General features: G+C 38.9%; 1 protein-coding gene across 2 annotated transcripts in view; it reads right to left on the minus strand.

Moving 5' to 3' along the window:
• Positions 1 to 7,017: 7,017 nt before the first annotated feature.
• tsc22d2 (TSC22 domain family 2) overlaps positions 7,018 to 15,643 on the minus strand; it is a 39,458-nt gene continuing 30,832 nt past the window's right edge. For both annotated transcript variants that reach the window (XM_067596760.1, XM_067596761.1), the window contains 2 exons: positions 9,486 to 9,537; positions 7,018 to 9,037 (listed from right to left, as the gene is read on the minus strand). In XM_067596760.1, coding sequence (XP_067452861.1) covers positions 8,741 to 9,037; positions 9,486 to 9,537 — 349 coding nt within the window. In that variant the 3' untranslated portion in view covers positions 7,018 to 8,740. The remainder of the gene's footprint in view (positions 9,038 to 9,485; positions 9,538 to 15,643) is intronic.

A 15,643-nucleotide genomic window follows, 5' to 3' on the forward strand; every position in this document is an offset into this window, starting at 1 on the left:
GCATAACCTGTGATATAAAACATTAAACAGTCTTTTCCACCAAAACAGTCCACAAAGGATGAGGACCTTTGCTGTGCTAGTGTTTAATGTTTATATAGACTATTCCTATGGTAGACACATGGCTTGTCATGACATGTGAAGCACTGGTGTAACATTAATTATAGCTCTGTTACATGTAGGTGTCAGTACTGGAACATCTAAATGTAATCCCCTCCTCTGTCAAAATAATGAGGCTAATCGCTTCTTATAATTTGTTAATTGCTTATGAATTTAAAATTTTAGCTGTAATGTATATAAATTGGGGACACCATGAAGAATCCTTGACTGCCCTTTACACTTTAGGAGGCACTTTCATATCATACCCACATGATGGCGCCACAGCCTTGATCCAGTGTTCAAAAGCTCATGTGAATCCATTTTGTCACTGGATGGCAGTGGTGAGTCTCTAGAGAAAGAGAGGACCTCATCCACCGTCATTGTTAGGCGTGGCGGCGGATGACTGAATGGTGAGTAACTGTCCTTTCATAATACACACACACACACACACACACACACACAGTATACACACACAAATGGGCAGTTTCAGCAAAGCACAAATCACCACAGGGATTACATAAGACTTCCTTCTGCTTGTGCAGTGTGACACTACATGATGATTTAGATTCTGTGGTACTTTTATATGATGTTTGAGATTCTTTAGTACAGAGAAGAGTGAGGATTACATATTCATTAGTGGTCAATGTTTTGCCAACAAGGGGAAAACCTCATAATATTTCCTTATTCCTCATTAACAGCTTTTTGGGGGAGTTTTTCTTTATTCGACTCGAGAGAAAGAGAAAAGAGGATTTTGTGTGACGATTGTAAAGTCCCCTGAGGGAAATTTGTGATTTTATAAAATAAAAACTGACTTGACGCCCAGAAATGTAGAAGTTCTTTTTGTTTTTGTGTTTCTATGTTAGCTTATCACTTTCTGGTATGAATTCTCGGCATTAATTGTTAATGTGTGATAAAGTCTTAGTATTTGTTACCAGTTTGGGCTGTACTGTATTTGTTTTACTTTCATGATGAATGATAAATTATTCTGAAAAAAAGAAATGTATCTATTAATTTTTCTTTGAAGAAATGTTTAAATTAAGCTTTTTCAGACCATTTCTGTGACAAAAAAAGGATAAAAATTTAAAGAGATTTAATTGGATTTATTTATCAACTATTAAGGCATTTCTAAAGGTTGGTGTTAATAGTTTCATCAGTTGTACAGTCAGTATTCTTTCTATTGCATTCTGTTGAATGATGATCAAATATTTATCATTATTATCATGCACTTAAAATCTGTTTAAAGCATTTGTTAATTTATGAAGCCTTATAACAGCTGTTATACAATTCAAATTCTGTGTTGTACTTTTAAATACTTCTTGTAATCTAATTATTTTAGCATTTTTACTGCTTTCTCTTGGGTTTTACTGTTTTTATAGTCATAAAGTTATTATAATTATCATCATATCATTATTATAACTATATCATTATAAGTCTCTTCTGTCTTTATCTATCTAGATGTTCTGACTAATTCCAATCTCATAATACAACCAGTATGATCTGCTGAATGTGGATCATATGTGACTCTGGACACATATTGAATATGTGTCAATATGAGTCAGACCACGTCAGGACAAGTTGATAATCAAGTTATAGGAGGAGGAGATGTTGATTTTAGCATTCAACCTTAATTCATGGTCACGCATTTACTGAGTTGTATTTGTTCACAGTGACATGGGAGACACTCCCCGGTCTTACCACAACTCTGTACAAGCTTCAGTGACTCATAGTTGAAACCTGCTGTAGCAGGAACATACATGATGTGTGGAAAGTAGGTGAATAGGCAAATCTGTCGTAGTGACGCAAACCCGGTTGATCCAGTTTTTTAGTTTGCAACAATGTTCCCTTTGAAGTAATGAATGTTGTACATTCATGGAGAAGTAAGAAAGTTGGAAGAGGGTTTTTTTTTCTCACATACAGAAAAAAGACAAAACATTTCCCATTTCCCATTTTGAATGTTTAGCACATATGTTGCTTAGCATATCCAACACAGAAAGAAGCGTGGTGTCAGAAAAGCATTCAAGGATGAAATCATGTCATGCCATATCTATCAACTAGTGTCACAGTTTATGTTATATAGAACACAGTGTCTCATCATTTCCAGATGGGGAGAGAAAAACTTTTTTAACATGATTTTAGACAGCTTGAAAACACAGATTAGATCAAATAAAAATCTGAGGCCATCCAAAAGTCAACCCAGAGACTGGGATAGAAAATGGGCCAGAAAGGTTCTTCCAACTTTCCTTTTGGCCTAAATGATAGCTTATCAGATTACATTTAACTTAGTAAAACTCTAAAAGGGAAATTGGATTCACATGGCGGCACCTGTAAACACAGAAACAAGTTTCATGGAAGCTGACGTTTTTCCTCAGTAAAGTGCAAATAAGTGCAACGCCCTGCTGACCAAACTCAAAGTCAGAAACATTCTTGGGAAGTCTTGAGGAAATGGTGTGACTCGCTCTTCTCAATCTATGCACGTTTTGTACTTAACAGCAATCTATAACTTTAAGGCCATACTGTGCATGTTCAGAGTATTCATTAATAGTATGAAAGTGATGCGGGTTATGAAGATTGGGGCTTTTAGAGAGGAAGAAAGCATATTTTAAAAGGTTATTGAGTCAGGCTTTGTTTGCAGGGAAGTGTTAGGATTGTGACTCAATATTTTGAAAACTTTTTTTTTTTTTTTGACAGCCTCTATGTTTTGGAACAAAAACTCCCCACCCACCTGAAAATTTGTCTTTTGTGTCAACAGGCCAAAGATAGAGATCACTAACGATCAGAGATTATTTATGGCAAAGCAGTTTTATTTATAAAGCACATTTCGACAAAGAGGAAAATTCAAGGTGCTGTACAGATGAGTTAAAGCAACACAAGTGAAAAAGAGTAAAACAAAAGAGATCAAATCTATATATAAATAAAAATAATTAAAAAATAAAAGTTAAAAAAAATAAAAATAAATACAAAGACTAAAACCATAATAATAATAATACAATAATAATACAAGCGCTTGAGAACAATAAGGTTGTCAGTGTGGATTTAAAGCTGTGAGGGTTGGGGCAGCGCTGTGTTGCAGAAAGACTAAAGCCATTTCTCCTTGTTTAGATTTTGCTCTGGACACCACTAGCAGTCCACTCCCTAGTGATCTAAGAGGTCTTGCAGGGTTATATTGCTCAACCACATCAGTCAATATATTTAGGGCCAACTCCATGAAGAGGTTTATAAATAAGTAATAAGACTTTCAAGTCAATTCTGTGGCTTACTGGCAACCAGTGTAGAGATTTAAGAACTGGGGTAATGTGGGCTGTCCTTTTGGTTTTGAATAAGTTGCAGGTGCCTGATGGTCTTTTTTGGAAGTCCTGTCAGAAGTCTACTGCAGTAATCAGTTTTGCTGGAGATAAAAGCATGAAGCAATTTTTCCAAATCTTGTTTTTTCACAAGGTTGATGATGTTGTCGATGTTTTTAAGGTGATAAAATACTGATGTTGTTATTGCTTTTACATGACTGTTTTAACTTTGGTCGCTCAATTAAAACACCAAAGTTCTTAACCTGCTCTTTTGTTTTTAGTGCCCTGTCCTTTAAGTGAGCAGCAAACCTGGGCCTCTCATCTTTGCTGCCAAATAAAATTACCAGTTTTTTCTTTGTTTAATTGCAAGACATTTTGAGACATCCAGTTATTTATCTGCACAACGCATTTGCACAATGACTCTATAGGACAGTAGTCATCAGTCCTATATGTCATTATCATAACTATGATAAGCAAGGTTGTTGTTCTGAAGGATGTGGCCAATTGGGGGCATGTACAGGTCAAACAGAAGTGGGCCAAGAATCGATCCTTGAGGTACACCACAGGGCAAGGGCATATGTTTTGAATTATGGTTCCCAATAGCGACAAAATAATCCCTGCCCTCCAAGTATGATTTCATCCATTTTAAAATTGTTCCAGAAAAAACAACCCAGTTTTCCAGTCTATGTAAAAATGTGATCGACAGTATCAAAGGCTGCACTAAGATCTAAAAGCACTAAAATTGATGTCTTGCCTGAATTACTCTTAAAACAAATATCATTTAAAACCTTTATAAGAGCCATCTCTGTGCTGTGATTGGCATGAAAGCCTGATTGAAATTGATAAAAACATTTAAAGTTAGCTGATTAAATCTTATTTCTCTATAATTTTGCCTAAAAAGGGTAAGTTTGAGATGAATCAGAGGTTGTTGACGGTAGAGGTATCTATGTTGCCTTTTTTAAATAAGGCCTTAACAACTGCAGTTTTCAAGGATGAAGCAAAGGTGCCAGTAATGCATTCACTATGTTAAGAACATCTTTTCTATGGAGTTAAAACTTTTTAAAAAAATTTTAAAGCTTTTCTCTGACAACATAACAGGTTTACCCAGCTTTATCTTCATCACTACAGCTCCAAGGACGGCAGCTTAAAACGACTATATCAATTTACACCTGTGGTGAAACTAAATATGCTTTAATATCCTTTCTTTGTTGACATGGAAGAGTTATTATAAGTCATGTGTTTTTTTGTGTTTGTTGAGAAGCAAGCGTGACAACCACAGTTTGATTTAGGACGTGACAAAACTCACACAAGTGTCAGAGACGTTGCCAAGCAATCCTGAGTCACTACCTGATGAGAGAAAGCAGATATATTAGACAGTGAAGGAAAAGACAGGCTCTGACAAGAAGACAGAGTCACTGATTTGGGTATCCAACGGCAGAAAGAAGCCAAAGAAATATTTTACATTGAGATCTTCCAGTTATGAAATTCACATCAGCTGTCAGTGGACATCAGCCTGGGGGGGTGATAAGGGACATGACACTCCATGCCCATGCTGCTTTGAAAATAACTACCTTTCTGAACAAGTACGCCGTGCTAATTTATGTCTGAAATGACAGGAAGGTGATGAGTGACTAAGGATGCAGTCATTTACGATTACACATACATGCCTCTGTGCAGGTGTCATCTTTCCTTCCTGCTTCAGAAAGAAATCAGATAGTTCTGTCTTATCTATCCTTCTTGAGAATGCGCGGAGGCTGTTTGTTGAAGGAATTTCCTTACAAAGTTCTTCCAAACTAACAATCAGATACAACAGATCACTATCACAGTCTCGTGTGTACTGAGGAATTACAGGGAAAAGATTTTGGCCCTTTTATCAGTGGTTTGACTGGAATCTAACGTCAACTGGTCATAGTTGGCATAACGTCATTGGTCTGTTGAAATAAACTAGAGCTGTTCACATTATAGACATACTGTGCATTTAAAATGTAAAGACCCAAGAAGAAATTTCATTGCAAATGTTATTACAAAAGTATTTTTTTTTAATTCACAGATGCCATTACCATCCTTTTCCTGACATTTAACATATTTGATAAATTTTCTCTTATATAAAAACACACAAGTATCCACACAAACTTTTTTTTTTTTATTGTATTTAACAAATATTTCTCTTTATTCTCACTCCCTTACTGTTCTTTCCCTGTCTATTTTACTTCATTTGCCTTCTATTTACACGGTTTAACACTTCTGTTATGATAAAAATGCAAAATGGGAATTCATTTAGATTTTTTTTTTGGGGGGGGGGAATAAATAAATACAATGAAATACAATTTAAAATAATACATGTAATAGACTTCCTATCACACCAGTGAATTAATTAAAAAAAAAACCCAAATTGTCTAGAACTTTTTCTAAATGTAAGACTGAAGATAAAACATTTTTACATTGTACATTTGGATGTCACTGTATATCTTTATTTTGGTCAGTTCTGCAAGAATTTGAGGGGAATTGGAATAACTCCTAGTCTTGCCCCACTTGCTTGTATCCTGGAGATTTCTAAGGTTCAGCTACTTAAAATTCTCGTGTTCACTGCTACACAATGTACACAGTATTTCTTAAGTGTCTGAACATCCTCCACTTATAACGCAACTGATCAAATCTACTGGAATTCATGCACATGGAGACATTTATTTTAAAGGACAAGCCATTCCAGTTCTACAAAATATGGTACCCTTTTTTTTCTAACTTGTTAGACAACTACTCCAAAAGGAGAAGTTTGTGGACTTGCGTGGCAATGCTGTTTTTTTTCTCAGAAGGCATTTTGACACGCCTCAGTGAAGCAAGTGTGTAAATAATTATTAAAAAATCATGATGACTGAATTCCATTTAGCTGCTTCCGTTTCAGGGTCGTGGTATCGTGCATGCTTGCTCGCTGTCACGCCTTAATGGGACACTTGAAACAGAACAAAGTTTTCTTTAACGTTATTAGTCGTTACGAGTGTGCTTTTCGAATTTCAAATTGTCTGCTGTGAAAAAGAATCAATGTCTGTTGTGAAAAAATATTCTGATTTAGTTAAAAAATGTGTTCATGGTAACAAAAGTGTGGAAATGTTCAACAATATTGATGCTTTACCTGGTTAAAAAAGGGTTGTGAGAATAAAAACACATGAAGACATTCTTAATAAAACAGTAATTTATTTTTGACTGAAAACTAAAATTGTCTGAACAGCACATTACAAGGGCATTGTTAAGATATTTTCTCCAAGGCTCAGTGATCACTTCCATACAGTACACTTGGCATGTACACGGCATCTCCTTCAAATGAAAGAAAAACAGGAAAAAAAATCTAAAGAGAGAAATAAGCCCATTTGTGAAAGAAAAAAAAAAAGGAAATCATAGAGTCCATCCTGTAGAAAGATGACTGATTGTACAATTACCAAGCATTTTGGTTTGGTTCTAAGCCACGAAGAAATAAACCGTATCACCTGACGACAGCAGGTGACGGCACAGGAGGCACAAAAGACGTGACACAGACAGGACATCCCATAATATGCGCATACACAATCGACTGGGTGCTCCAGCTTTCAGTTGTGAAATGTTTAATAGTTTCCATTGTTTTGTTTTGCGGATATTGTTTGTCTAGTTATTTTTTTTTTTTTATCTTTGTAAGCAAAGTGTTGGTACACTACAATCGAAATCTAAATGCTGCATTTGTTAAATACATTAAAATCTGCAATGTAACAAAAAACCTTTCTCTGCATATGAAATTCAACACAGCATTTACATGAAAACAAAACAAAAAAAAAAAAAAAGATGGCTCCTTTTCTGACTGTTTTGCGTACAAGTCTCTTCCCTCCAACCGACGCAAACACCTTTCCATTCTTTTCTTTTTCTTACCCTCACCTACTTAATCCACCCTCTCTGCCCATTGTTCCTTTTCTCTTTCAGAAGTCCTTTCACAAATCACTCACAGACTGACAGCTCGATAGAAAAATGAGTGCTGGATTAAAAACATGAGGTAAGAAAGTGGTTTGATTATAGATCATGCAGAACATGCAAAACAAAAAATATAGGGGGAGGAGAGAGTAGAAAAAAAAAATATAGAGTGTGCATTTAAAAATGGAAAAACGACAGACTTACACAGCTTTGCGTCTTTGGTTATAAAGTAGGTCGAACAATTTTCACAGCTTTTCATCCCCCCAAAACCAAACCCCCAATTCATGTCTGTTTTTCGTTTTGACAAGTCTAGAAAAAGTAAATTAATAGTTTTCTTTATCGAAACATCCCATCACATATTTCATATCTTAACAGGTTTTCTCCTGTACAAACCCTCCTCACTCTTAATACTTTACACTTTACAAAATATACATTCAACCTGGATTTCACCTAATGTAAGCTCGGCTTTAGTGTTAGCACTATTTCATGAGAAGAGAAAATGTCTATTATGGAACTTATTGCCTACTTACTGAGATCTACATGTTGCAAGAGACTACCAAATTTAATACCTGACAGATTCTAAAATACCAAAAGACCAAAGAGAGAGTTTTGTTTTTTTGTTTTTAATAAGTATCTCCATGACATTGTTCATTTACATTATGAAAATAGCAGCCCTGAAATAAATAAATGCAAATACTAAAACTGAACTAATAAGTATTATGATTCATGTCAAAGTATGGTGGCTCTGAGAAAACAACACAAGCTTTTTGTTGCAGCATATAACAAGCCGAGGCACTCGACTCGCTCCGCTCGAGCAGAGGCGCCCGCAGGCGTCCCTCCTCTGCTCGGGGAGGACGAACCCTCTCCCCGACTTCTCCCTCGGCCCTCTGGCCACTTCCAGCCCTGGAGTGATGTGGGGTGGGGGATACTGGGAGGACAGTATAACGTCCCTGCTGGATGTTACGTCGCCACAGCTGGCCCCTCGCAGGGTCGCGCCACCCTCTTTGACCACTTGTCGCCCCAACAAATCAAGCTCTCTGTGCCCTTTGACCCCCGTCTCCTGCACAAGAACAGTATGCAGTTTTATGTTGCACTCTGGCTCCCCTGCCCCGCCATTTTTTTTCTTCTTTTGCAGCTTTCTTGCAGCCAACCACAAGGCCAGAATAAGACTTCTCAAGGGGTGGTAAATGTCTTAATAATGCAAAGGCCCGGTGACGGCAGCATGCACACACTGAAGCATGGCTCTCTGTGGCAAACAATGATGTTGCTGTTGTTGATTTTTCCTCGAATGGAGCATATTAAACGCAGAGCTGAGCCTTTTGCTTTATGGAGCTAAGGGGACGGTAGTAGTTGTTGTCTTTTCTAACAGGATCTTCCGCTCCTGTCCGTGGGAGGTGTGTGTTTGAGCGTGTGTGTCGGGGGAAGGGGGATCACGCCGAGGTGATGTTGGGCTGATGAGGGACGCTCTGACTCCCCTCGTGGTGAGCCAACGGGGTGGTGCTGTTTGTGACGACCGCCAGTTGTTGCTGCTGCAGTGGCGGCGATGTGCTGCTGCCCTGGGTGAGCTGGTTGGTCAGCTGGTTGAGCTGATCCGAGTTGGCCAGCGACTTCAGCACGGCGTTCTCGCGTTCCAGCACCGAGTTTCTCTCGTACAGCTCCTTGATCTGCTCCTTCAACACCTCCACCTCCTCACGAACAGCGTACATCAGGTGGCTCTTCACCAAGTCCTGAGGGTAAGAGGAGAAAGAGACTGAAATTAGCATACAAGACAGATTCATTCCAATGTGACATTTGCTAAAAAAAGCAACCTTTTAAAAAAAACAGCTGATCCGGTTGTCAAAGAAAGAAAAAGGATGTACGGCATCTCAGAACTTAAAGTGGAAATGTGAGATCTTTTTCTTTCTTTCAACATCTCTTGTGCTGAGGTGTCATTGCTGTGAGGGTTTAGCGACTGCATTTTCAAGAGATCATCTGTCAATCAAACTGTGTCAGCGAAACTGAATATTTAGTATGAATCTCTAGTGTGTTTTTACTAAGACAGGCCAACTGAAATCTGGTTGTTCAGAGCAGCAAATGAAGCTTTTATGAACATTAGATATTCTTCCAAATGTTCCAATATGTTCTTTTTAGCAACTGTCCTCTGTGTGTGTGTGTGTGTGTGTGTGGAAAACTCACCATGGCCTGTTCAATCTTGTTATCGATGGCGACTACACTGGCACCGGATGCACTGTGGAGAAAAAAAGAGCAAGCGTTAACACACAGTAACCATCTGCCTATCATGTGCTTTAGATCGATATCAATGCTTTCAAATTCACCAGCTGCCAAATCTGATCCTCATAGTCCTCCCCGAATTTCACTGGTAAGATTTTCTGATTAACCGTCACATCTGTTTCCAAAGAATGAGATGAACAGATACGGGATTGAATCCCTTTCCAAAACACACAGACCCAAAAAAAAAAAACACCATACTATTTTTAGTGCACTTGCTACAGATGACAGTGTTGAACACTTTCCAACACCCACTGAGAGATGGCAAGTTACAAACATGGTGCTGCTGAACCACTCCGGACTATGCTAAAAGCCATACTGGAGATTTATATGAAAAAGCATCAGAGTAAGGAGGTGAGAGGTGAAAAAGTCTCATGCTTAACACTCAGAAAGCCAGAAAGCTCCCATAATGAATCAGAAAAATCCTTGAGGGATTTGCCGCCTTTGTCACAGACACCACACAATAAATGAGGTTTTCTTAATGTTGGGAGGACTTTTATGTGTCATATTGATATCGGAGCTACAGTAATACTGAGTCGTACAAATAAACTTGACCAAGTGTAAATTTCTGTTAAAACAGCAGTAAATCAGTAGTCTCACATCATGTCTGATATCAGTAGGACCAACTCTGGATTAAATACTATGTCATGCATGAATAAGAGCATGGTCACACACACATGAACAGACAGTGATGATCAAAATGCTGTAGCACATTTTAAAGATGATTTGAAACATTATTACAAGGTAAGAAGCCAAAGTAAGATGCAACACATCTCACTACAATCTTTCCGTATAAAACCAAAAATCGGAAGCAGGGGATCTATGCATGACTCCACTGAAATGCAAACAGATCACGGTGAAGGAGTGTGCCTGATCCTGCAGGAGTTGTGCTCCGGGTGCGGCCGCCGCTGCTGCTGCCGCCGCCTGCGATCAGATAACATTATCTAATGAAACTCACTGTTCTCCATTCTCTGTTAAAACACGTTTTTTATCAGGTTCCGGTGAGATGCCGAAAATCCACATCACTTCTTGTTGCATTCCCACTTTGATATCAGATCACTTCGGAGCAGCAGCGCAACATTTTTCTTTTCTCCCCCATCCCCCTTCCCCCTCAAGAGAAAGAAAGAGAAAAGCGAATCCACATGTAAACACAAAAGACGATCAACTTACTCAGCTATAGCTATAGCTTCCTTCTAATACAACGATGCCAAGTTTCGGAGTTTACCTCACAGTCCACACACAAAAAAAAAAACTGGATCTTAAGCCGTCTCAACAGATTATTGTCCTGAAAGACTCTCTTGCACAACCCACCGCCCTGCTCGGATGTGGATGCAAAAACAGAAAAGAAGGGAGCGACTCGTTTGCACGCCGCTAGAAGGTGCTCTGAAAAGCATCTGAGACATGAGAGGGAACATAATGTGCAGACTTATGTTTTTATAAAATTATATGTGAAAGAAGAAGTGTAGAGAGAAAACGCACTTTAAGAGCGATCAACAGGGTTAAACTGCTCACATGTGGAGACATAAACTCTCCTGGATTGAGCCGATTTAAATCTACAAACTCTGTAGTAAAATCAGAATGAGAGCAAAAATCTCATTATATATAAAAATATATAAACATTTTTAACATATAACGGAGTCTCTTGAGATGCAAAATATGTAATGTGGCAAAGTTTAACGGCGCTTGGTGACCCAATTTGGAGGGGAGAAGTTAAAATGCACAAACTAACTTCAGCAACTACAGTTAAACTTGCTATGAAATCATTTAAAATATTAGGCCTGCATCTAAATGCGACCATTGTCAAGCAGCACACTTTGATTATCATATGGAGCTCTTCAATAGTCCATAACGCATATGCGTCCTGCGTGCTGAAGCGCACGTACGGCGCGCTGAGGGCAGCCCGAGGGGGGGGCAACACAGCGAAACAGATGCCACAGCTGTGGAAAACATGCTGGTGTGCCACAACCAGAGTGAGATGTGAGTGGTCTGCATACCAAACAGCTGATGGCAGAGTAACAAAAAAACGTGGGGCACAGAGAGAGAAAGAAAGAGAGAGAGTGAGAGAGAGGGAGAGAGAGAGAAACAGCAAATAGTCCCAAGATGGCATGAAACACTCAGCTGAGAGTTAAATGTCTTCAGTCCAGATATAGAAATATACATTACACAGCCATGTGTATAACCTAAGACACAGCCCATGTAAGAGTGAGCAAATCCATGTATATAACCTATGGTGAACTTCATAAATGAGTCTATTACCTGACACATCTCGCCCTGTAAGACATCAAACGTCCCGAATATGTCGGTGAAGTTCCCGGCGTGCAGGGCAGAGTGTAGCTCATTTTACAACGCATGTTGTCGTTTCTCCAAAAGTTTCCCCGATAGTTTGACAATATACTGGATCCACTGCGAGTTAGAACAGCTCTTCTTTGACTGAGACCTGAGCGCGTCTTAAAACCCCACTCCGCTCCGGTCACATGGTGAGAAAACAAAGGGGCGGAGCTCAAGCCTCTCTCCCCGCCCCCCTCCCGTACTTCACCTACAACATTACTCACTGCCACTGTCTGCCAACAACTATACATGCGACTCTAGAGGCACAGGACGACCTATTCATGAGAATTAATAAACTGAATTGGCTTTGATATCTTGTTGTTCCTGTTTTCTTTTGTGTGTTATGTCACGCCGCTCTTTATCAGTGTGTTTCTGCAACAATAGAAATACAATCATCTGTATTCATGGGATTCAAATTGAGTCCTGATCTGTCATGCCCCAAATAGTTTTCATGCACCAGATGTTTTTCTTCTTTAAATTTCCTCATGTTGACTGTGCAGCTTCCTTTTAATGTGCTTATTTTTTATTAAGAATCAGCGTGAAAAGCTGATTGAGATGGTGGATTTCCTTTTGAACTGTATATTAGCGATGACACTCAAAGACAGATGAGAATACTGGAAGTTTTTATTAGTCACGTTGACATTGAAGCTAATATCAGCGCAATGTAACACCGTTTCAAAGTCACATTGCTGGGTGGATTCATGTGCTTTAGAAGTAATGAGATTTGTAATGCAGCGTTCCACATTTATACAGTTTTCCTCCTCTTTCTCTCTTTCCTGGGGCAATGCAAAGAAGAAAAAAAAAACATGAGGCAAGTAAGTAAAACCTGGAAAAAAAAAGTCAGCTCATTGACCTACTCTTATAAATTCTTGTCAGATTACCAAGCAACTATAAATGGTTTTTAAACAGCGGTTTGGAAACAATATTTTAAGCATGGCAGATCTACACTCATGTGATGACAAGTGGAGTAAATGTGTTGCATTCCACAGTGAGCGACTTGCACGAGTTTTGTGATTTGAGGGTCGATAAACAACGTGAGGAGAAGACATTCCTGTCTTTGACCTGAGCATTTACACACCTGGGACAATGAGAGAGAAGAATGTCTACAAGCTTCGGATGGAATGTGTTCTCATCAAAAACATAAACAAAAGACGAGCACGTTGGATTTAATTAATTTAGATGATTGGCAGATTTGGCCTGGAGGAGTTAGAAGAAATGTTGGGCAGAAAAAGAAAACCCTCCATAAATTTGTTGCCATTCAGTGTCCAAGAAAAACAAAGCAAACTGTACATTTTATTCAAGGAGGAAGACATGTGGTGGTTTATGTAAGGACCACTTGCTGTGTTAACCTCAACATGGGCCTTCCCTGCAGACTGCAGCAGTGCACACACAGACACACACACACATGAACTCCCGCCCCTCCAGCAAAGACTCCAGGACCACAAGGCAGCACATTCCAGCTCTGGACACCTCCGGCCTCAAGGCCAGTGCCTCTAAACCCAGACATCTGTGTCAGAGCCACCATCACGCTGTGACACGGCACAGTCAAGTTCTTTACTGGGGACTGGTTATCAAAACAGTCCTGTAACCACAAAGTTTTGCATTCCATACCAACTACAGCCGACTTTTCCACCAATCAGCTCGTCTCCTGTTTGACGCTGCGAGTTGCTCAGGAGAGAAAGAGGGGTCAGCTGAATGCCTTAAGTACTGTCAGGAGACTCAATGTGTGGCTCTATATGACATGAAGACACGTGCAGGAGCAAAGTGTGGTCTCCACCATCTCTCTGGGTTTATCACATGATGCTTTACAACATCAGAAAAATACAATGTGCTCTCCATTAGGTCCCAGATGCATCGGCACACGTCCCCGTCCCAAAGCATACAAACACTCCCTGTGGGGGGAGGCAGCTGAATAAATTAGACCTCAGTCTTCCAGTGATAACCCCCCCTCCCTCAATGAGTATGTTTCAAAACAATAGCTGGAGGGTGGGGGCTGCAACAACAGAGGAGAGCGCTCACTGACGACTCACTGTTGCTCAGAGATCTGCTTTTGCCTGGCTCCTTGATTTGAAAGCTGCAGTTCAGCTTCTACGCCAGATGAGGTCAGCAAAGACTCCGATTAGTTGACGGCGAGGCCTCAGGAAACAGCAGTTTAGTCGTGTCTTCCCTAAATGATCACAATGAATTCATTGTCATGTCAGAAATCAACCACAGGCCTCCATTTTATGAGGACATTTTATTAACCGGCTGAAAAAATGAGTGTTGTTTTAAAAGATTATTGCTCATTATTTTTTTTTTTATTAACGAGCCAAAATCATTCAAAAGTTACAGGAAATACTGCCACCGCAGCTCTGACCCTTGTGCACACTGCCAGTTTCAGTTGTAAACTAGCAAGTGAAACTCACAAAACTATCATGCCACATGTAAATGTAAAATGGTTTGTAGAGGGTTCAGAGAACTGAAAGTGGCTTCTCTATTTGACTTGCTGAAAAGGTCAAAACAACTGCATGACTGCAAACAACCAAGCCGGCCCCTCAACACGCTGCTCAACTAATGATCACCCTCTCTGAAAACAAAGACACCAGTATTTTTGCAAGAGGGCGTTCGTTCTCAACAGGGGACCTGGGAGCCCCTCATGTTTACCCATCTAGTTAGATAAATTAGATCATGGGAGCGGTCACATCCACTTTTCCATCAACTTCTGTGACAAAACAAGTTTGAACATCAACCAGTGGAGTCAATTAACACATTTAGTGGAGATTCATTTATTTTAGGAATATGTCTCAGTCAAGTATCATTATTTTGTTAGTAGAAGCATGTTCTGATTGTTTTAAAGATGCCTTCCCTTGTTTTAAGAAAAAAAAGAATGTTTTTAATTGTTAGGGACAAGTCTGATTAGGGGTGCAACTATTTTCATGATTGTTTGATTATTTCCTTTATCAATCAGTTGGTCTAGAAAATGTCAGCAAATAAAATGTCAGAAATAAAATGTCTTTCATGGTGACATCTTCAAATGTATTGCTTTGTCAGACCAACAGTCAAAACCACAAAGATATTTCATTTACTATCATAGAAGTCCAGAAAAAACACCAAATATTCACATTCAATAAGCTGAAAACATTTTTTTGGCAATTTTTGCTTAAATTACTTTTATTACATAATTAATTTATTAAATCAAATTATTTTCTGTCAACTGACTAAACAACAAATTGTTTCAGCTGTAAGTCTAATTACGTCGCATCAAAAGAAAAATTTCCTTTTTGTTGTTATAGACAAAATGTCAAAACTGAACACAAGTCAATTTGTATATTTTTTACAGTGTGATGTGGCCATCTAAAGACTGGCTGAAGAAATGTGAAGAATACTGCTTGCTGAGATCTTATCTTTTACTTTTATAGTAGGTGTGAGTAAAATGATAATTTACATTGCAAGTTATGTGAAAATATAAACCTTTCCGGGGTAGAACCTACTGTACATACCATCAACATGCTTGTTGTTGTTCACAATTAACCTGAAACCTGAGAGTTACAAGGAAATGCACGAGGCACATTTGGTATTTGGTGATTAATGCTTTGAATTCCCCACAATTAAATTTGCATACTGAACTGAAATAGTCACAGAAAGAATCTTGACAACCTCTTCTGTCTTTATTGCACTGTAGAGTCAAACAATGGTGACAATTGCAGGATGCTGGGAAGTAATATGACTGTATTGTTGGACGTGTTGTCTACGTATTG

Source organism: Thunnus thynnus, chromosome 8 (genome assembly GCF_963924715.1).
Source record: "Thunnus thynnus chromosome 8, fThuThy2.1, whole genome shotgun sequence".
Classification (NCBI taxonomy): Eukaryota; Metazoa; Chordata; class Actinopteri; order Scombriformes; family Scombridae; genus Thunnus; species Thunnus thynnus.